We start from the raw sequence: 23,658 nt of genomic DNA, 5'->3' as shown, positions 1-23,658 counted from the left end.
AAACAGAGCATCAGAAACAGAGTAAACATGGATCAGATTTCAGACATCACAATTAAACAGAAAACTATCAGATCTAAGCTACCAGGTCAAGTAAATCGAAAGCAACAGTAAAATAGCCTTAATCATACAGATTCAGATCACCACGTATCAGATCCATAACTCTGATTCACAATCCCTTCCAGATCCAACCGATCCAAACTCAACAACGTTCAGATCCATGAACACCGATTCAAAGAACTCCTCAACAAACGAACTCAGATTCACTAATCTCAACTCCGATTCACCATTCAATTGCGAAAAGCATCCAAAATCAGTAAAATCACATCAAACATCAGAAACCAAAGTAAAACAGAAAGTGTATTCATAAAATATAAAGAGTTGAATGTTTTTAGTTAGGTGTTTCAACCTTCAAATGAGTATAAAATAATTTAATAAAAATTATTCAATTGATATAATTACTTTAAATAATTAATTTAATTAGGTATTTTGTTCTTAATTTATATTATGAATGCAATTAGATGTATGTATAAAACACTAAAAAGAAAGAAGAAAAAGAAGAGAAAAGAAAAAAGAAGGAAGAAGAAACATAAACTAAGGAGAAAATAGAAACAAGAAAGGGAAATAAAATACTAAAAAGAAAGAAGAAGAAACTAAAGAAGAAAAAAAATGGAAGGAAGAAAAAATATTCACGTGTTTGGTACTATTTAATTAAAATTTCCAAAAATATCCCCCATAACAAAAAAATCACATGTTTGGTACCTAGGGTTATTTTTGTCACGAAGTACAAAAAATGATATAAAATAAAGATCAGGTACTATCTACGAGAAAATATTCAGTGGAACTTCCACACCAAGATGGCATTATGAGGTGGTGTACTCAACTATTTAATTTTTTACAAATGGAAACATAAATGACTAGACATGCCAACTAATGAAGATATTTTTAGAAGATATTTATTAAACCACTTTTATAGAATATTGCATAATCTTATTTCTCAAAATATGAAAATTTTTAATATTTTTTCTTCATATATATAAATGTATTGACACACTTATATAGTTATAATTTAATTTTTATTTTCATATTTATAACCTATTTAATGCATTAAAATCTTTAAAAAATTATTAAACCACTTTTATAGAATATTGTATAATCTTAAAATATAAAAATGCTAGTAATTTTTTTCCTCCTATATATAAATATATTTAAATAATTATAATTTAATTTAATACTCTCTCCGTATTCAAAAAATAGAAATATTTGAAACGGCACGGGTTTTAATACATAATTGGTAAAGTAAGTGAGAAAAATTGGTAAAGTAAGAGAGAGGAAAAGAAAATTGAGTAAAGTAAAATAGAGGAAGAGAAAAAGTAGTGAAAGTGGAGTTAGTGGATTGTAGGGTCCATGTCCTAAAATAGAAAGATTCTAAAGTTTCTATTTTTAAAGAACGGCCCAAAATGGAAATAGTTGTTATTTTTAAAAAACGGAGGGAGTGTAAAAAATGAGGTTTGAATACGTAAGTATTTTTAAAGATAAACTTTAGAATCATCTTTTTTTTCATTTTGGATAAATAATATAAGCAAAAAAAATAGATTTAGTCAAGATTGAATTTGCATTCATGATTTGGTTAGGAAAGTATTACTTTTTGAGTCATTCGAAGACATCCAATAAATCAGAACGATATAGAGAAGGTAATGTTAGGGTTTGTATACTAGAAATCACCTTTCGAGTGATTGAATACTGTAAAACTCTAATTATTATTTTCCAATGAATGCAATAGATTATTTTTGTCGTAATGTTGTTATGTTTTACATTTAATGGATGCTTATTGCATATTAAAATGTATAAGCGAACATAACAAAGTCTAAGTCTTTGTTTTAGTAGACCGGTTGTGGGCTGAGCTCAATTTAAGGTACGCAGTCAGTCATGAACAAAGAAAAATATGAATTTCATAACCTAGATAGGCCTAGACTACCTATCATGAAAGGTTGCAATGTCAGTCTGATTATTTCTAAGCCTTATTGAAATAAGATGACGTTGGTGTGGTATAGCACTGAATGGATCTAACAGCAAGACGAGTCTTTATGCTATCTACTGAAAGACGAGGTCTTGACAATTAATTTCTTAATCAATGTACGTTAGCATTGAGCATACGATATTGAGTATCTACTACTTTGACTTACCAAAGGTGCGGGTTTTTCGTCACCCAACGATCCAGGTATATTGGGTAGTGGTGATCATTATCTGACGGTGCTAGGATTGCTATTATGTTGAATCGTGCGCGAGGAGAGTCTCGTTTGATAACATCCACAAGAGGAGCTCGACACAAGGTTTTATTATTCGGAACCTAGCTAGTTGGAGTTTGATTACTCTATGAATAATAAATAAGATTTTCTTGCTAAGTCCACTCTTGGAGATTAAAATATGTTGATTAATTAAGTCCATAGCAGACATTGATTAATTAATGGATGTTTATATCTTAAGCGTGGGAAATGAATTAAACAAATAAAAGGAAACCCGGAATACTTGTAATTTCGGATTTGGAAAGGCAGTGCAATATTACTTCTGTAGTGGCTGCTTGTAATATTCCAATATAAGCTTTTATTAAATTGTGGGTTCAATTTAATTAGTAAAAAGCTAATTGGGTGAGGTCATGTCCAAATTCTTCCTTAGATCCCTGACTGTGCCCAATATGTGACTTAATATAAATAGGAGAATAAAGGAGACAGAAAACACAACTTTTTCCTCATCATAATTTTCGTCCCCCTCTGTTTAGAGAGAGAGAATCGAAAATTGCTCTCCTTCCGTGAGCAGATTTCTGTCTTCGTTATTTAAGTTCTAGTACACTAGTGAGATTTGCCCACACAAATATCAGACTACAGTCCGGGACATCAGTCAGAAGATCCGAGGTCGAGTTCTCAAGATCTTCACGTGGAGAAGAAGCAAGCCATCTTCGATTCTTAAGTGAATCAACAAGGTAAATTGGCTAACTCCGTAGTATGCATGTTTTAGGGATTATTTGTACTAAAGCATGTTTAAAATTCAAGTTATGAACATGATACATGTGATAATTACGCGAATAGAATTTGTCTAAATAATCTGCTAAATAGATCGGTTTTATGTGATCCGTTTGAACGCACGCTTCCGCTACCAACCCCTCCAATTGGTATCAGAGCCAGTCTTTGGCTCTGATTATTTGGATTTAAATTTCGCAAAATTCATGTATGCATGTGTTATTTGATTACGAAGTATATTCTTGTTAGTTTTTGTTTAATTTTATGCACGTTGAACTCAAGAAGAATCGAATCAAAGAACTTGAATTTTTCGATCGTACGAGACGTGCGATCCGTCGGCGCGACGGATCGCACCACGCGCGATCGAGACAGGGTAGTCGAAATAGTGGGAGCCGAGGGATCATGGTTCACAGGGCGACGCGCAAACGAGCTCTGGCTCGTGCGCGCCGCCGACCGAGACCAAACCGTAGGTGTGGTGCGGAAGTTCAACCTAGAACGCACCGGAACACCGAGATGCCGAACCCCAACCCTAGGCCGAAGGTACCGACCGTCCGCCCTAGACAAGGCCGAGAGCGACGCACCCCAAGGCGTGAAGCTGGCTGAGCCAGTAGGAGCGGCGGATGGACCCTGGCCGAGACGGGTCTTTGCGGCTGGCTGAGAGCAGCGCCACCGTCGTGCACGCTGCTGGCCGAGAATCGCGGCACCCGACGAACCAGGACACCGAGACGGAATCAGCGGCTGGCCGAGAGTTGAGGCGCCTATGAGCGTCTCGCTGGCCGATAGCTGCCGAGACACCGACGAGCCGGTGGTCAAGCTAGGCGGCCGAGAGCATGCGCTGCTGGCCGAGACGCTATTTGCGTCGTGATCCGACGACGAACTCGTCGGATTTTCGTCGTTCATTGTTCGTACGAACCTCGTGCGATGAGATAACGATGAAAGATTATTTTAATGATTATTTAATTTTTAATTAAGAGATATCATTAAAATATCATTATTTAATGGAAATAAAATCTTTTTGGAAAATTTACCTAGATTTTAGGAATATTTTTGTTATTATCTATATCTATGGTAATAAATAATATTATTTTATTCCTAGATGATATAGATAAGAATAATTTAATAGTTTCCTAATATTTATATATCTAGAACCCTAATAAGAATAGATATGTATGAATACATTAAATAATAAATCTTCTCTTCCTAATCTTGAACATGGAAATAATTTGAATTTAATATTTCATGTCTTATTAAGAATTAAATAACTTAATTATTTTAGATATATCTTATAGTAGACATGAATAAGAATTAAATTCTAAAACATTATTTTCCTAAAGGAAGATACCAATCATGAACAAAAGATTTAATTATCTAGCATATTAAATACCAACAGAATTTAATTAAGCCTTAATCTGCCTCAAGGCTAAGGATAATTAAAGAAAAACCATAACCAAAATATCTAAGCTGTAATTACGAACTCAACGTTTGTATATGGTCTCCATCAATTGGTCTGCAATTTATGAAGCTCTTTTCTGAATATTATCACCACCTGCTCTGTGGGGACAATAATCCTAAGAAATAGCGAGTTCATGAGGGTGGACTTCTCAAATATAAATAGTATGAACTAGAATGTGGTTTCCAATATTATCGCCGCCTGCTCTGTGGGGACAATAATCCTAAGAAACTGCGAGATTCAGAAGTTCACACAGGATTTATGGGATAACTTGATCTTGTTAGCAGCACATGAGCATTGTTATGGGAGTGTGTTGTAGGAATGAGACTCTGTAATGCTAAATTCGATGGTCTTGCTTAGGAAACATTAGGCGGCCATGTCACTCTGTAGTCTCTGGACTATTCGTCGATGATTGTGACCAGTAAAATTGTAAGATTTTAATGCGTATTGACTTCCTCACAAAATTTTAATTTTACAGTTGTAGGATTTTGAAAAGTTTTATGGTTAATCTGATCAAACATTTTACATAAGTTTATGACAAATAGTAAATACTCTGTTTTGTAGTGCAAAATCAAATCGTCAATATGTCGTTCAATCCTCTTTCTGCAATTCTTAAAGAAAACAAGCTCGAGGGCCAAAATTACATAGAATGGAAGCAAAACTTGGACATCGTTCTTACAGCAGAAAAGTACAACTTCGTACTCACAACCCCGCGACCTCCAGTCCCGCCGGCCAACGCAGCGGCATGAGTCAGAGATGCACACAGACGGTGGCATAAGGCTAATGAGATGGCTAAGTGCTATATGTTGGCATCTATGTCATCAGTGCTCAAGCATCAACATTCAGCCATGGAAACAACCGCCGAGATCATGCAGAATCTCAAGAATCTCTTTGGTACTCAGAATCAAACGGCTAAGTCTCAAGCCTTTCGGAGTATCATGTCGAAGACGATGAAGGAAGGCTCGTCTGTGAGGGACCATGTCCTCGAGATGATGGGCCACCTCAACCAAATTGAGGTCTTGGGAGGGACGATCGATCCCGAGTCACAGGTGACTATTATCCTTCAAAGTCTTCCCCCTAACTTCCAACAGTTCAAGCTCAATTTCGAGATGAACAAAAGGAACTACACCTTGGCAGAGCTGTTGACTGAACTTCAGTCGGCAGAGGACCTTATGGTCCAGGCTAAGGCGGCCATGATGACTTCGGCGCCTTGTTCCTCTGGCTTTAGGCCTAGCAAAGGAAAAAGGCAGGCACCGAACTCAGAAGCGGCCAAGATGGCTAAGGGAAAGAAGAAGAAGAGGACTAACAAGAAGCTCACGGGGAAGTGTTTCAAGTGTGGGGAAAAGGGGCATTGGAAGCCAGACTGTCCTTAAAAGGGCAAGGCTACAGGTATGCACCAAGCTTTAGTAGTCGAGTCATGTTTGGCATCGACGTCTACTTGCACTTGGGTTATTGACACATGAGCCACTGATCATATTTGTTTTGTGGGAATGACGAAAATGAAAAAATGGCACAAAATTTCAGGGATGAAGGGATTAGTAAAAACTGAATCTCACTTTTAAATATTACTCTCTCCTTTCCAATAAAGATACATATTTTCTTTTTTTAATTCGTCTCAATCAAAATGACACATTTTTATTTTTTATTTTTCTCTCTCCAATTATTACATCCATCCACTTTTTTCTCCAAATAAATATTCAATTCTCCCTCTCTTCATTTAATACTTACTTCCACTATATTTCTCCAATTAACCACATTAATCAACAACTCCTAAAGTTACGTACTGACTAAGAAATGTGTCATCTTAGCCTTGTGGAGGGAGTAATTTTATTGAGTAATAAAATATGAGTGAGAATGAGTTAGTGGAATGTGATGTCCACTACCAAAAATAGTAAGTAAAAAATAAAAATGTGACAAATTTTGTGGAATGAAAGAAAATGAAAATATATGATAAATTTTCAGGAATATGGAATAGACTAACAGTGAACAAAAGGAGAATCGGTGAATTTGAGATGAAATGGTTGAATTTTGTACTTTATAGTTTAATCTAGTTCGTGCTCCGTAGTATTTTAATTCTGTGTGGAATAGAGTTGTCAATTGGGTCGTGCCAGCCCGGCCCAGGCCCGGTCCATCAGTGGAACGAAGCAGGCCTGGGCCGAGCACATTGGTTGAATTGGGCTCCAATTAGGCCATTTTGCAAACTAGGGCCCGGTCTAGGCCCAGGACCATCTGAAACCTTGCCCAGCCCAGGACCAACTCAAGCTCATCAGAGGCCCACATTATATAATTGGATTTTTTAAATGTAATTAGGTAATTAACCACTAATAATGAGATATTTCTCTATTTATGCATGCCATCTTGTGTATCAAACATGTAACCTGGAGGGGTTGGTAGCGGAACCGTGCATTCAAACGGATCACATAAAACCGATCTATTTAGCAGATTATTTAGACAAATTCTATTCGCCTAATTATCACATGTATCATGCTCATAACTTAAATTTTAAACATGCTTTAGTACAAATAATCCCTAAAACATGCATACTACGGAGTTAGCCAATTTACCTTGTTGATTCACTTAAGAATCGAAGATGGCTTACTTCTTTTCCACGTGAAGATCTTGAGAACTCGACCTCGGATCTTCTGACTGGTGTCCCGGACTGTAGACTGATATTTGTGTGGGCAAATCTCACCAGTGTACTAGAACTTAAATAACGAAGACAGAAATCTGCTCACGGAAGGAGAGCAATTTTCGATTCTCTCTCTAAACAGAGGGGGACGAAAATTATGATGAGGAAAAAGTTGTGTTTTCTGTCTCCTTTATTCTCCTATTTATATTAAGTCACATATTGGGTCCAGTCAGGGATCTAAGGAAGAATTTGGACATGGCCTCACCCAATTAGCTTTTTACTAATTAAATTGAACCCACAATTTAATATAAGCATATATTGGAATATTAAAAGCAGTCACTACAGAAGTAATATTGCACTGTCTTTCCAAATCCGAAATTACAAGTATTCCGGGTTTCCTTTTATTTGTTTAATTCATTTCCCACGCTTAAGATAGAAACATCCATTAATTAATCAATATCTGCTATGGACTTAATTAATCAACATATTTTAATCTTCAAGAGTGGACTTAGCAAGAAAATCTTATTTATTATTCATAGAGTAATCAAACTCCAACTAGCTAGGTTCCGAATAATAAAACCTTGTTTCGAGCTCCTCTTGTGGATGTTATCAAACGAGACTCTCCTCGCGCACGATTCAACATAATAGCAATCCCAGCACCGCCAGATAATGATCACCACTACCCAATATACCTGGATCGTTGGTGATGAAAAACCCGCACCTTTGGTATGCCAAAGTAGTAGATACTCAATATCGTATGCTCAATGCTAACGTACATTGATTAAGAAATTAATTGTCAAGACCTCGTCTTTCAGTAGATAGCATAAAGACTCGTCTTGCTGTTAGATCCATTCAGTGCTATGCGACACCAACATCATCTTATTTCAATAAGGCTTAGAAATAATCGGACTGACATTGAAACCTTTCACGATACGTGGTCTAGGCCTATTTAGGCTGTGAAATTCATATTTTTCTTTGTTCAGGATTGACCGCGTACCTTAAATTGTGCGCAGCCCACAACCAGTCTATTAAAATAAAGACTTAGACTTTGTTATGTTCGCTTATACATGTAAATATGCAATAAACATCCATTAAATGTAAAACATAACAACATTATGATAAAAATAATCTGTTGCATTCATTGGAAAATAATAATTAGAGTTTTACAGTATTCAATCACTCGAAAGGTGATTTCTAGTATACAAGCCCTAACAATCTCCCACTTATACTCAAAACAGCTTTCGAGTATACAAAACAGTAGTGCGCCCGTCTAAATTTCTCCCACTCATGCTGAAAGCGAGTTGAGGTCTTGAACGAGTCAAACTCCCATCCCTTCAACATGGCCCTCGAACGGTTTCACCGCCAATGCCTTTGTAAAGGGATCTGCCAGGTTGTTCTCTGACGCAATCTTGACCACTTGTATGTCTCCTCTCTGCACTATATCCCTGATGATATGATACTTCCGCTCTATGTGTTTGCTCGCTTTGTGAGCTCTTGGTTCTTTCGAATTTGCCACAGCACCAGAATTGTCACAATAAACGGTGATGCTCTTGGGAAGATTCGTAACCACACCTAAATCCATAAGGAAGTTCTTGAACCATACTGCCTCTTTTGCAGCCTCCGAAGCGGCCACATACTCGGCTTCCATGGTTGAGTCCGCGATGCATTTCTGCTTCACACTTTTCCAAATTACGGTTCCACCTCCTAAGGTGAACACATATCCTGAAGTAGATTTTCTCGAGTCCTGATCAGCTTGAAAATCTGAGTCAGTAAACTAGAGCATAGTCCTTAGTCCGTTTAAGGTACTTGAGTATGTTCTTTACGGCAGTCCAATGTCCTTCGCCCGGATTTGACTGATATCTTGCCCCCATGCCAACAACAAAGCAAATATCAGGTCTCGTACAAAGCATAGCATACATGAGACTTCCAACTGCCGAAGCATATAGAATCCTTCTCATTGCTTGTATCTCAGACGACGTTTTCGGGCACATCTCTTGAGATAGATGGATGCCATGTCTAAAAGGTAAGAAACCTTTCTTGGCGTCTTGCATGCTAAAACGACTAAGTACTGTGTTGATGTAAGGTTCTTGAGATAAGCACAACATCTTTATTTCTCGATTCCGAAGAACCTTGATCCCGAGGATGTGTCCAGCGTCTCTCATATCCTTCATCTCGAATTGTTTTGACAACCAAGTTCGTACTGATGACAACATCTTTTTATTGTTTCCAATTAGAAGAATGTCATCCACATATAAAACTAAGAACACTACATTCCCCTTTTCAACCTTCTTATACACGCAGCTTTCACTTGGGCATTTTTCGAACCCAAACTTGCGAACAGTTTGATCGAAACACTAGTTCCATGATCTAGATGCTTGCTTAAGGCCATAAATAGCCTTCTTAAGCTTCCAAACCATGTTTTCTTTGCCCTTTATTGCATATCCTTCGGGTTGTTCCATGTAGATGGTCTCCTCAAGACCGCCATTTAGAAACGCAGTCTTAATGTCCATCTGCCATACATCCCAATCCATATAAGCTGCTATATACAATAGTATCCGAATCGATTTGAGCATGGCCACTTGGGAGAAAGTCTCGTCGTAATCGACACCTTCCTTTTGGGTATACCCCTTAGCCACTAGTCTTGCCTTAAAGACTTTAACTCGTCCATCTGGTCCACGTTTACGTTTCTATATCCACTTACTCCCAATGGCAGTACAGCCCTCGGGTAGGACGGACAATTCGTAGACGTCTTTGTCTATCATAGATTGTAGTTCCGAATCCACTGCTTTCACCCATTCGCAATGATCGACATCTGTCAGCGCCTCTGCAAAGTTCCAGGGATCTAATACATTGTTGTCCGAGGAGTGATCCATGGATTCTCCCAAACCAATGTATCTTTCGGGCTCATGCGAGACCTTCCCACTGCGGCGCGACACTACAATGCTTGGCGTAGAAGTTGAAGTTTCGGGAATTGTTTGTACACTTGATACTTATTCTTGATTAATAAAACTTGTGACAGAAATTAGCTCTTCAAGAGCCACTTGACTGTTGGGTTTATGATTCATTACAATATTTTCCAAATCTTTGTAATGCTAGATATAGTAGTTTTCCCCAAATTTCTCTGTGTCGCTATTGGGTTTGACACTAATGGCTTCCCAGCCACGAAGAGATGATGCTCAACTAGCTGCAGACGAAGAACAAGTGTTGAAATTGGAACTGGAATTAGAGGAAACGGCTCAAAAATTACTCGACTACCGAACCACTCTCCCGGGAAAACTTAGCTCCACCATTTCTTCGCTTCTTCAATCTCAAAGGCCTGTGCTTCCAGTTCCGGACGCGGATGCTGGCGTCAACCAAGGTTTGTAATTTATTTCAGGCAAAGGTGCACTTAGTGTTTTTGTATGTTCATTTATTTTTGGAAACTTTAAAAATAATAAGAATAATGTTTTACTTTTTTTGATAAATTACATAGAGACATGAATTTGACTGTGTCTGGTTGCAGGTTTTGGTGCTATTGAAATTTTCTTTTTAAAGATTTATGTTGTATGGTTTTTATTGGATACTTTTCGGTCACCAAACATGTGTTTGATTCATCAATCATTTCATGGTGAAATGTAAACATGGCATCAGACATTCACTATCCACTTGCTATAACAATTCATTTTACATGTCTTACAATAGCTTGTTAAAATTTTCTTGTAGCTTTTTTTCATTGATACTTGAGAAGAGTCAATTTGAATACATATAAATTGCAAGAACATAACTGTGATACTTGTTTGCTGTAGATATTGATGGAGATGGTTTGGATTTTGTGCTATCTTTTTATTCCTGGGTTTGAAGCTTAATTCTTTTTAACTTCAGATTTATTTCTGAACTTGTTCTAGTCAAGTTCAACAACTCTGCAGCTGTTATTCAATTTCTTGCTTCGTGTTATACGAATTTGCCTTTATTTTTGGTCGTGAGTTCATGGGGTGAACTGCTTTCTCCCTCTCAACATCGCTACTAGTTCAATTTCTATTACAAGAGACACAAGATGCCTATAGCATCTGCAGACTCTAAGCACCAGTTTCCTAGGCCTCTAGAATATTTTAGAGTTTAAATACATAATCTGCAAGCACATAATTGCAATAAATTGTTTGACGTAGATACAATTTATGTTCCAATTGACCTTTCTTACCTCTTTTGCATCATTGTATTGGTCAATGCAACATATGGGTTGCATTTGATATGAGAGTGAGGATTGAAGTGTGCACAATCTCATTCCACCTTTGATCAGCTTAGATATGTACCAATTTGCTATGCATGAGTATTGTGTGTCAACGTTGCCCTTGAACACAAGAGCTCTGTTGTAACTTCTTGATCTGAATATTAGAATTTTCTTCATCGTTGTTCTTGCTTTTCCTGCTGGTGTAGGTCTGATGAGAGAGAGCACGGGCCTTCCTGTTGTGGCAGATTCAGACGAAGCTGAGAAACTACAACTACTCAAACAGAAAATCTCAAGCAATGCCACTGCAATGCCTGTTGTAGTATTGAGTAGGCTGAAGGAATATATGGCCAGGATTGATGCCTTGGACTCTTCCAACGGGATTATCCATCCTGCTTTTGAAATGAAAAGAACCAGTTGATTCAGTTATGTGCTTGATTCCCTTTGGTTTTGATCTTTGTTTGACAGAGTGTTACTAAGGTGGGTATGTTGATGACGAACTTGTTTGTAACTAGTTGGAATTTTATTGATTTGAAGATCACTTTTTGCTTGACTACAAAGTGCAGATCGATAAGACGTTTTTCCCTTAAACTTGCAATGTGCATAATAATTTAGAAATATTATACTACTCCTAGTATAGTTTAAGTATTTAGAATTTCGATTCATTCACGTAAATTAAAAGTGAGTAGGACGAATCCAATGGTGCCATCCTGTCACTGAATTGGATCATGTCATCTTGTCTATTATGGTAATGGTATCTAACTAATTTAAATATGGCTAAGTTTGTACTTGAGAATATTAATGAATTATTGAAATGATCACATCAATACATTAGAGATGCCGACAAAAAAATAATTGGCCAATGGGGAAAGATACACAAATAGAGGTATTAGTTAATGTGAGGAGTCTGTGATGGACATGAAAAGAAACAAACAAAATGTGGAGTATAATTGACAGGAGTGATAATTTAGAATATAAATAGTAGGAGTATATGTTAGAGAGTAGCAAGAGTGGAATTAGGAAGGGCAGAAATGAGGAAAGTGAGAGTGCAGGATCTTCTGTGCATGTTTCCAGTAGCTTGTTGTCTTTCTTGTTCTTGCATAGGGAAGAAGAACAATTTTGGTATCCACGACGATGAGGATGAATTTGGAGCTCTAATGCCCACTAATCACCACAAATCATCTGCACCTATCAAGCTTAAGGATCTCATTGCTCCAACTCCCAACCATTGCCTTCCAATTAAAGCCTAAGGTACTTAGCTTGATAATATCACCATTATCTTCATAATTTATATTTGCAGAAAAAATATAAAATTAATACTTACTATGTGTGTGTGTTTATGATTGGATTCTTGATTTGTTTGGTAGATTGTTCAAGTTCATCTGCATCATTACCATTACCTATTTTGTTTCTTGGTATTCTTTTGCTTTTCTTCGACTGACAGGGCCAGGAAAGAGTTTGATTAATTCAGTGCTCTAACTAATTATTAACAATTATTGAGAAGGGCAAAACTAAAACAATCATATTTGTCTGGTGGATCATCTTTTTCTAAAATGTACTAGCATGTATGTATGCAGATGGTGGTGATGAAAGTTTCAATGCACTGTAATGGCTGCGCAAAGAAAGTGGAGAAGCACATATCAAAGTTAGAAGGTAATTAACTACACACCCCAATCCATTATTAAGACGAGGGCTTATATTCAACATGCAATTTGTTGAGGGCTTATATTTTTCCAACAACAGTTGAATTATTATTAAAAAGGTCTCATTTGTGGGGTACCTTTTAAAATAAATGTCGCTCACACCAACGATGATGAATTTTAAACAGGAGTGAGTTCATACGAAATAGACTTTGAAACGAAGATGGTAGTTGTAAGAGGTGATATTGTTCCTATCGATGTGTTGGAGAGTGTCTCTAAAGTCAAATATGCTCAGCTTTGGGAGCCATTCCATCAATCTTGATACATTCGCCTCCTGCATCTTTAATTAACCCGTCCTTATTTTTATTTTAACTTGGCGAAAAATATATATATCCTATATATATATATATATATATATATATATATATATATGTTGGAGACTGAAATATTCTCAATTTTTATTTGGTTAACTTGTAAATATTAGTAGTAGTAGTAGTCACGTACATGCGATACACTATTCGAAACCAGAAATTCGTGAACTCCCAAGGACTTTCTTGATTATTTTATTAAAATCAAAACAAAAATGTACTGGGATCGAGAACTATTCCGTCAATATAGTAAATGCCTTTTCGCACACCTATATCAATTCATGCAGCATTTGAATTAAAATCATCTAAGTTTTAAATAGTGTAGGATTTTAATTCCACCTATCTCGCCTGAACAAAATAATGTTACTGGAGTAATTTTTTTAGGATTATCCTCATCAAATATTCTCACTTTAATGCATAAAATGCGAAACAGTATTATTGGTAACAAGAATGTACACGCATAATGAAAATATTAGTTGTTGGCTTAGAGTTGAAATAGTTGAAGTAAAAACTCAAGAATTATAAAAAATGAAGCCTAAATATTAGTATCCTATTTTACATTTTCGACTGTAAAGTAGTGTCGAACCAAATATTCTTGTAAACATCAGAGAAGATACATACATAGGCCCACACAGATATCTCAGTATTCATTTCCAAAAACTCCCATATTCGTACGCAAAATAAAAATGGCACAATTCATCCCCATGGCAAGAGCCAAATCTGACGTGATTAAACTCCAAAACTTTTATACTCCTGAAGTGTGTAAATTGTAATTGTATTATTGGAAGATAAGGAAAACATAAGAAGACAAAAGTAGGCACATGACATGAATATCATCATTCACCGAAATTGAAAGTTGGATGGAGTGGTACAGATATGACATGCATAGCCAACACATTCAATAAATCAAATAACTGTCACCCCTCAATTGTAGGCACCTGCTTTCACTACACATACTACGTATAAATGTATTTACGTAAATACATATGCAAGATATTAGTATTTGGACTTCTATTTAATTATTTACACATTTCTATTTTAGTGTATCCTGCTTATTTTTTTAAAAGGCAAAACACAATTCAAGCTAGATTTTCACAACTCAAAAATTGTTTATAATTTTTTTTGCTAAATACCCCTCCCTAAGAGCGCTTATAGGCAACTTATTATAGTAGCAGTATAAATTACCAAGCTTGTAAGTTCAATCAAATACCCTCTTTATCTACAAATTTCTAATGCATAGAAGCCAGAGACGGACCCAGGTGGGGTCGACCGACTCCACCGCCGGTCCACCGGGCACTGCCGGAGAATGACATAATCGATCTTCCACCCATCACAGATACACTACCGACCCCACGATAACTTGAATTACATCCAATCCTTCAGCCTTTTCTAGGAAATAAGAAGAGAGGGAAACAATAGTAGGAAGACTGAGGTGAGAGATTGGGGAAGTAACACAGCAAATTCAAATATTCTACAGTGGAAAGATGAGGAAGACGTAGGTTGCTTTAGTTAGGTTCAAGGCCAAAAGTTTTGGGCCTATTTTATTTCGGGGCTTTAGTTAGTTTTGGTACTGGATTAGTTAAACGTAGTAGTCTCTCCGTCCCATAATAGATGAAACAATTGGGGACTGACACAAGATTTTAGGTGATGTTGTTTTGTGTGTTAGGTGGAAAGACAAAATAGTATATTTATATTAATGTGAGAAAGTTTTTTCCAAAAAAGAAAATATGACATCTTTTGTGGGACAAATTAAAAAGGAAAGTGTGACATCTATTATTGTATCCGACCCCATGGGCACTATTTTCTGGGTCCGTAGTTGATAGAAGGTTGCACATACATACTCCAAAATTCATGTTTAAAATCCACAACATAATCAACACATTCTACCCAAATTACTCTTTTACCCAAGTAATATAAATGAGTTGAGCAAATCAAGTATATGGAAACTAGTACGATAATAATGCAAGACAATCCAATAGTTCACTAGTGTTAGCCACCATATATATAACGTCATTTGAATCCAAACACAGCTTATTGGAGAGTGCCAAACTAGGCCCCAAGGCATCCAAATGCTTCCTGCTAAAGAAAAGAAAAAGTGTATTTTATAATTACAAAATAATACTCTCTTCGTTTCCTAAAAATAGAACTTTTCTTTTTGGACAGTTTCCTAAAAAAAGAAACTTTCTATTTTAGAAAATAGACCCCACAATCCATTAATACTAATTCCCCTACTTTTTCGCTTCCACTCACATATTTTACTCAGTTTTTCTTTTCTTCTCTATTACTTTACAAATATTGCATTAAAACCCGTGCCGTTTTAAAATTTCCTATTTTTAGGAAATGGAGGGAGTAACAGATTGGGCAACAAGATGGGCCATCTGATTTTTCCTAATGTTAGAACATCTGGATCTGGAAAGCAAGAAAAAAACTACTCTGTAGTTAAGAATTTGAAGAGATGCAATCGCAGCAAGGAGTTCTCCAACATTAAGGAGCATTACCCATGATGCATAAGATTTTTGCAATGACGGCATATAAGGAGAATCTTGATCATGTATTACTAAAAAACGAACTTTATGTTTTTTAAGAACAAATTTCTACTCAATTCCCTCTCAAAAGTAGAATTAAAACACATCAGAATTTTTAGTGTGCTTCTCACCTAAGATATCACCACTTCCAATAAATTATTTTCAGTTTCTACTCCAAAATGTCCAAAACCATCCGAGCATATCAATGACCAGTGTCCAAAGGACAATTCTTTAAAACAACAAAAACACAAAAGATTGCTTTAAAAATAATAAAGACAAAACTCGAGAGTACGGCTCAAATTTGACCATGGTTATCCTATAACTCGTCTATAATCTCCTGCTGTTATTCACTAATAAAACTGCTCCTTTCATATTGTACAAAAATGCTGGCTAAAAGGGTGCACAAAGATGAACATGTGTAAAAGGGTATATATTGAGATCAATCAGCTTATAGCACAATGCATTAATGCAATGTGAGTATCTCACATCCATTAAGAACAAAAGTTGGAATCCTATTTGAAGGGACTGAACTTAAATTTAACAATTTTGGCAATATGAGTATGGATGTCAAAGTAGTTGCTTATACAACTAATGTCTCATTGCACTAGGACTGGAGCCCCAACTCCATGGGTTTAGGCCACCAGTGTTACATTTAAGTTGAGAACATTGTCATTTGTGAAACAAATACTAGTAGTAAAGAAGTTTTGCAATCGCCACATCAATCTTTTCATCATTTCTCAAAGTATAGTACATAGTACTCCGAACACATATGGTTATGAATAGCTGCTCGAAGTAAAAACTTGAAAAACAATCAACAATATTCATGCTAGCCGTTGTGAACAACAGATGCGGCAACGGCAGGAAAAATAGACTAAAATATACTACTACTTCTGACGCATATATAACTAAAGATAAGAAAACTGTATCAAAAGAAACTGCTCAATCGAAACTCAATAATACGAACAATAAAGGAAAATTGAGAGAGTTAGAGATGACCTAGATTATCTCTCTCTAGGAGGAGGAAGAACGGAGGCCTTCGCAGGGCGGCGATACGTCGAAATTCTTCGAAGGATACTTGGCGGTGACCATACCAACCTCGAACACCAAATCCTGGCCACTGGATCTGATTCCAGTGATCCCCCACCACTTGAAGAACGCCCTAACGCTGATCCCGTCGAGCTCGGCGATCCGATTCCCGTCGATCTTACCAGTAATTCGCTTGGAATAGGAGGCCAAGTAGTTATCCGGAGGCAGCGTGACGCGGCACTTATCGCCGAGCAGTACCGTGAAAGCGCCGGAGGTGTGATTGAGGGTGTAGGAGTCGATGTCGGCGGGGAGAAGGCCGACGGGGAAGCCGTAGTTGATCAATTCGTCGTGAGCGGAGATGGCTTTGGACGTCGTTGAGGCAGCGGCGAGGAGAGAGAGGCAGAAGATGAGGAGGATTGGAGATGTCGCCATTAATGGAGGCCGGGGTGTGGACATGTGGTGGTTATTTGACAAAGTTGAAGCTGAATATCCAATGCCAAAGCATTCTATATCTAACTGCCACCTCACTCCTTGAAAATCCAATACAGGCTATTTTATTACTATTAAAATATATATTTATAATGAAACAAATTATTGTTTTAATAAATTAAAATATTTGAGAATTTGTCATTTAATTTTTGGAACTAATTTGTTTGATTCATACTACTACAGCCATAATTGATTGAATTAAACGAACTATTCCAATTTACCTATTCTACTACCGCAAATCATGTACAGTAGATATTTGAAATTGAAACTATTAACGAATCAGAAATCATACCATTTCAAACTCAATACACACAAACCATACAATCGTACAACTAACATTACAGCACTGATCATAGTTACCAAAGAATTGCAGTAAGCAAAACTTCATAAATTTCTATTAACTTTATTGCAATATCTATTTCATGCAAATCCAGTACTCTATACCTAAGTTCACTCTACAGAACCTGCATACATCGAATACTGTTATCAGTTACAGCTTTCTTCTCCTTGCACGATGAGATTAAAAGTTAGGAACACTTCCTCAAGTTCCATTACCTCTCTTTGTTCATCTACCCTTTAGAGCCGCAAATCTAGCAGCTAGATCGTCGTAATCAGGTAATTTGGGATGCACATGCGTAGCCTGATTATCCGGCTGGAATGTGTTGGAACGCGCAAAAACTTTCTTTGCTTCTGGTGGAGCAGCTTGTTCACGAGGAAGAGAAACAGACCTAGCCGGAGTTGGAAATGCTTCAAATTTACTATCATGCATATTCATGATTTGATCAGAAGATGATTCACTCCCACAAATGATTTGATGTGGAGGCTGGCCCAACATTTTTTTCTTCAACTTTCCTGCATCAGAACTTGTTGGTTTCTTGCTGTAATGCATCAGCAGTTTATCTATCATTTTTTCTTCATCATCTTTTATGTGGTGCTGCTCATCATCAAACAGTACCTGCAAGCCCTTCCTAGAATGATCCTTTCTCCTGCTACTTGAGCTCTTATTTACTGCCTTAACATCTTCAAGAGTATCAACGGCATTGTTGTTGGATGATGATGATTTATGATGTTTCCTTCGAATTGATCGAGGTTTTGGTAAGGGAATTCTCTCGTCTTGATAATCATGCTCCTTTTCAAGCCCATAACTCTTTACACTGGCAGGAGCAGCATTTTTTTCATTACGGTCACGGTGATCTGATTCTGTATGAGGCCTGCCCGAGCAGTCGTTGACATAACAACTTCTGTTGCGAGAGCCAGGATCAATTATCTGTTCATCCAGATTAGACAGAGAATCCTTAGAACCTCCACTGAGTTTATGTTTATCTTCTTTCAGCTTTACATAAGGAGGGCGAGTGGCACTCTGATTTGGTTTGATGTATGGTGGAGGCAGGATGTAACTTGAGCAAGATTTCAACCTATCAGATCCTTCATCCACTCCTTTCATCGTTGAGCCCACTGAACCATCGTTACTGGAATACTTAGAAGACAAAATGGCATTTTCAGTTTTACCAAGCTGTTCAACACAACCAGGAAAAAAGTTTGTCTTCTCACTGAATAATGTTGCTACACTTTCTCCTTTCCTTGAATTAGGGATACCATTACTGGCCCTTGAGTATGTACTCTGAGCATTATTACCCAGTATCTTCCCATGAGATGAATTGTTCGATCTTTCTGCCTTAAAGTCTGCATCACATGTCTCTGTAGGATATGAAGGTTTATTTACAGTTAACATGTGCCTTCTGCCATTCAAATTATCATCATCGCCTTGCAAAGTACTCCCTCCATTCTCCAAAACTGACTTTTCTCTATACCTGATTACATCCTTCGTTCTAGAAATTTGATGATCACCTTCATCTCTTCTCCAGATTTTACCTCCTCCACCACAGCTTTTTAATCTGCTTTTCTCCTCCAGAAGCCCAGGGCTTTGTTTCACTACATCCACCTGAAAAAATGTACATTCAGTAGTCATCATACATGATCCATAATTCATATTGAATGTTTTTTCGGTTGAATTATTATAAATTATAAAAAACTATTCACATATGGTTGGTAAGTGTCACAGCAAGTTATATTCATGTCTCACTAGTATACACGACCAAATTTAAGAGGGGGGAATAAAATGCCCAAATTATGGAAAGGGATATTGGTCCCTAAGACCATGAACTTTGGCCAAATTTTGGTATTTTCACAAACTTAAAATTTGGTCTTAAATATCACAAAATAAACTTCACATTCCTATGTGTTATTCTATGTGGGAAACCGTAAAATATTTATGATATTTTAGATCACTTTTTAAGTTCGTGGTAAGTAGGATAAAAGCCACATAGAAAACCAAGTTGATTTATTAGTGTCAAGTAGGATAAAAAAATGCACATACGTTAGTCGATATGGTGACTGGCCTGCCATTGGAAATAACAAACAACAAACAAAATGTAAACTTTGTGATATATAAGACCATTTCAAAAGTATATAAGACCATTTCAAAAGTTCGTGGGAAATACCAAAATTTGGCCAAAGTTTATGGTTTTAGGGCCTTATAGAAATATGCATTAGCATTATCTAAGATGATTTTCACAAGTAGAAATACCAGCTAGGTGGCTTCATTATAGCAGTGAGCTAATAATATTTTCCAGAAATAAAATCAGAGCACCCGCATACAAAAGTAAAACACATAATGCAGGACTGGCCCTTAGGCCAACAGATGTTATACTGGGTTGCATCAATTTCCTTCTAACTCCATCATAGATAGTCTATATTCTTAGTAAGTTACTGTTTTTTGTTTTGCCTCATTGATAAGGCTAGGTCTTGACTGCAGCATCCTAAAATTATTTCCTCTATTCTTAAATTTGGTTTTTATTGCGAGCCAGAATCTCGTAAGAACAACTGTAAAGTAGTTGAAACTTGAAAACAAACTACTGACCAAAGGAAAATCATCAGAACTTGCAACGTAAATGCCAAGTACTCCTTCTGTTCCATTAGTGTTGGATTATATTCCTTTTTGAGCCTTTCCATTAGAGTTGGGTCATTTTCTTTTTGGCAAAATACAACTCACTTATCTCTCTTACTTTATTCACTCTCTTACTTTACTCACTTCTACTTTATTCTCTCTCATACTTTATTCTCACTCCACTTAACTTATTAAATATTTATTTCTTAATCTCTGTGCCCAAAGAAATGCTCCAACACTAATTGAACGGAGGGAGTATAAGTTTCTAGACAATGTTAAGTGATAATAAGAAATTCTCAACCCAATGTAATACTGATCCGGTAGTCTGGTACTTGTTGCTAAAACCTCCTATTCTAATATAATAGCCACACATTTCAAATATTAACAGATTCAGAAAGATCAAGAAAGGTTGACAGATAATCCAAAAGTCTAGCTTGGATGTCGAGTACATAGGACATCAAAATAGCAGTACATGGCTTCTCTTAATGTAACAGCCTTTGAGGTTACATGACTTACAATATTTCAAGATAAGTAAACCACTGGCTTTATTTGGTAAAAATAGTAAACAGATAGAAAAATCAGTGACATCCAACATATTTTAATGATGCAGACATAATCCAATAAACAAGAAGTTTGAACATGACAGATTAAATTCCAAAAATCAATTCTAATTGAAGACTTTTATTATTGCAGGTATCCTTCAGATTCTACTATAAGCATGCCACCTATAAAACTTCAGAGCTGAAAGAAATTAAAGAGGTTATGATTTGATTTTTTTTCTTTTACATGTTTTCCACTTCTTACAGAACATTATTAATGATTAAAAGTTTTACCTGTGAAACCACTGAAGGAGCAGCCATTCTCTGTTCAAATCCCTTGGAGTCCCACTTAATTGAGAACTCTGAAGCTATGTCTTGCAACACCTGCAGTCTCTTTTCTTTTGGAGGAGGCCTCAAAGACATTTTCTCAACAAACTAACAGAAAAGAATCAAAGTCAGAGATTCAATATTATTATGACGACTACAACCTTTTCAACAGAATAAGAGCATTACCTTCTGATTAACAAAGGCTTCTAAACTACCATATTTCTGTTGAAATACATCTCTAAGATCTCGCAGTTCAGGAAAATCAGAGAACCTTGCAGCAGCATACATCAGGGATGCAACAACTTCTCTACATTCTTCAGGACATTCCCTGTAAGTAAATGCAATACCATGCTCAGTGATGCAGCATGAAGCCACAGAAGAAGTAAGCCGCATTGCTACAGTCATCATCCATTCCAGATGTTGTCAGTTATTACCAAATAAACATATTTTCTTTGTTACTTAGCATAATCTTATAGACTAGTATAAATATTAAATATATAGTTTAGTTGAAAACTTGGAAGACTACATGGAATCTACAACTATAAAGACAAGTGATCACAAATATCATGGATTGAGCAGACATCCCAGGTTACATTTTACAGACAGATATAACATGCAACTGTTTTATGTGCGCTTTATATTCCAATCAATATAGTTTAGTTAAATTCTAAATAGATTGCATCATGTCGTTGATGCCCTAAACATGTTCTTGACTTATTTTAAAATTATAGCACTAGTTATATCATTGCCATAAAACAAAATAATCGGTTTGCATGCTTTTGACTAATTTTAACCGAAGAAGCATAAGAGCCACCACAGTAAGCAATATTTAAACAAAAAAATGAGTTACTGTATGTGATATACATTTAAGCCCATGCAAAACTTGTTATACATACCCTTGTTTCTGCATTCTTGAAAGTTGCTTCAATATATAGTCACAAGATTTCTCAACAAAGTCATAGCATGACAAGAGATTCATTCCAGCAAGAAACTCTTCAGTCTGTTTGACATGTTAAAAAAGCACCAAGATAAGACTAATTTAAAGCATGAGCCATAAGCAGCCTGTAGACCGAATCCATAGTCACCATGCAGCAAAACAAACTATTACAATATGAAATCAGAATCTAATTATGTCCATGGTTCACATAGTCAATCAAGTACCATGTAATTAAATTACACTACTATGGAAAGCACAGAATGAAACAAAGACAAAAACTATATCTACTTATTTCTGATAGCAGTTCTTCTCTTCGCTTGCAATCTAACTGGTTGTTCCTTGCTACTTGTCACATCCATTTCGAGCCACTAAAGGCACCAAACAGAACTATCTGTTGCTAATGTAATGTAAAAACTTGCTCATCTTCTTGGTAGTCTATCAGTCTAAATTAATTTCATCTATGCTTCTCGTAACTTCCATTTGACAGCATATTCTCACTTCTCAGAAGACCTAATTTTAAGATCAATCACCATCAAACTAGGAGCTCCTCGCAGAATGACTCTTTTGACTTTGGACTCTTTTCACCACGACCATTGCTAGGGTGCTCGAATCAGAAAATAACACAGAATTACATCATTGCTATAACTAAGATGCTTGGCAATGACACCTCCAAACAAATGCAGTCAGTAAAAGACAAGAAGATGAGAAAATTACATAATTATTGCAAAGAAAGGCACATACAGTACACTCACTGACACACACACACTCACAAGTCACAACTAGCTCACAGTGATATCTACCGAACTAATTAGAATTATTAAGATAAACATATATATAAAAAAATGTGTATAAAATAAATACACCTTTCAATCCAGCCAGACAAAAATGTGCATCCATTGAACAACCAAACAAATGACAAAAATAGAGAAAATTGATGTACCCTCCCATAGGCGTTGATATCAAGGCCATTGGAGAGTAGCTTGGCCAGATCTTCATTAAGGAACCTCTGCTTCGCCTCCACTCTCCGCCGCACCACCGCGATCCTCGCTCCAGTTGCTTTAATCAGAGATTTGCTGCACACAGCCACATTAATTGAGCTGCGACAACACTCAATTTAGAAGAAAGGCAAAGGAGAGATCGTACCATTTGACGCTGAATCCACGGCCCAAAATTCCGTCGAGCATTTTGAATCTGTGATATCAGATATGTTTCCGTTGAAAATAAGGTTATTCTATTTCAAAAACATAAGACTTGAGTGAAGTCTAGCTCCTTTTTATTTTAATTGGAGTAATTGTGTTTACTTTTTGGCCAAAGAGGATCAGGAAAATGGGTCCGCCATTAGTAATTTTCGTTATTAAAATATGTTAGTACAACTTACAAATACAAGTGGGAGGAGGCGATATATTTGTCTTTTATTTAGCGCATTATTGTTCGGCCCACGGGAATTCTTTATTTAAATATAGTTTTCCAATATAAGGCAATGGCATCACAAGACCGCAAATATAGTTCAATATTTTCCACCATTTATATTTATGGATAATTATCATTTATTTAGATTATATG

The 23,658-nt window shown here is 36.5% G+C and overlaps 3 protein-coding genes and 1 pseudogene across 4 annotated transcripts; 2 read left to right on the top strand and 2 right to left on the bottom strand.

Annotated features, from left to right (window-relative positions):
• The first annotated feature begins 10,153 nt into the window (after positions 1-10,153).
• LOC121783234 lies at positions 10,154-11,850 on the top strand. Its single transcript, XM_042181247.1, has 2 exons — positions 10,154-10,451; positions 11,507-11,850. Exons 1-2 carry the CDS (start codon positions 10,241-10,243, stop codon positions 11,716-11,718), a joined length of 423 nt encoding a protein of 140 aa, XP_042037181.1. The 5' UTR covers positions 10,154-10,240; the 3' UTR covers positions 11,719-11,850.
• A 131-nt stretch (positions 11,851-11,981) lies between these two features.
• LOC121783233 lies at positions 11,982-13,310 on the top strand (annotated as a pseudogene).
• Positions 13,311-16,521: 3,211 nt separating this feature from the next.
• Positions 16,522-17,402, bottom strand: LOC121783232. The gene has a single exon (XM_042181246.1). It carries the CDS (start codon positions 17,310-17,312, stop codon positions 16,842-16,844), a length of 471 nt encoding a protein of 156 aa, XP_042037180.1. The 5' UTR covers positions 17,313-17,402; the 3' UTR covers positions 16,522-16,841.
• Positions 17,403-17,607: 205 nt separating this feature from the next.
• On the bottom strand, positions 17,608-23,529 carry LOC121783231. Of its 2 annotated transcripts, XM_042181243.1 has the most exons (6): positions 23,239-23,529; positions 23,036-23,168; positions 22,055-22,158; positions 21,345-21,486; positions 21,126-21,266; positions 17,608-19,287 (listed from the first exon to the last, which is right to left on the bottom strand). In XM_042181243.1, exons 1-6 carry the CDS (start codon positions 23,277-23,279, stop codon positions 17,911-17,913), a joined length of 1,938 nt encoding a protein of 645 aa, XP_042037177.1. In that variant the 5' UTR covers positions 23,280-23,529; the 3' UTR covers positions 17,608-17,910. The 2 variants fall into 2 exon arrangements, with proteins under 2 accessions (XP_042037177.1, XP_042037178.1); XM_042181244.1 differs by lacking the exons at positions 23,036-23,168; positions 23,239-23,529 and adding an exon at positions 22,384-22,892.
• Between the last annotated feature and the right edge of the window lie 129 nt (positions 23,530-23,658).

This window comes from Salvia splendens, chromosome 21, assembly GCF_004379255.2.
Source record: "Salvia splendens isolate huo1 chromosome 21, SspV2, whole genome shotgun sequence".
Lineage (NCBI taxonomy): Eukaryota > Viridiplantae > Streptophyta > Magnoliopsida > Lamiales > Lamiaceae > Salvia > Salvia splendens.
Note: the sequence above shows the minus strand (reverse complement) of the source record. Positions and strands in the feature narration are given on the sequence as shown.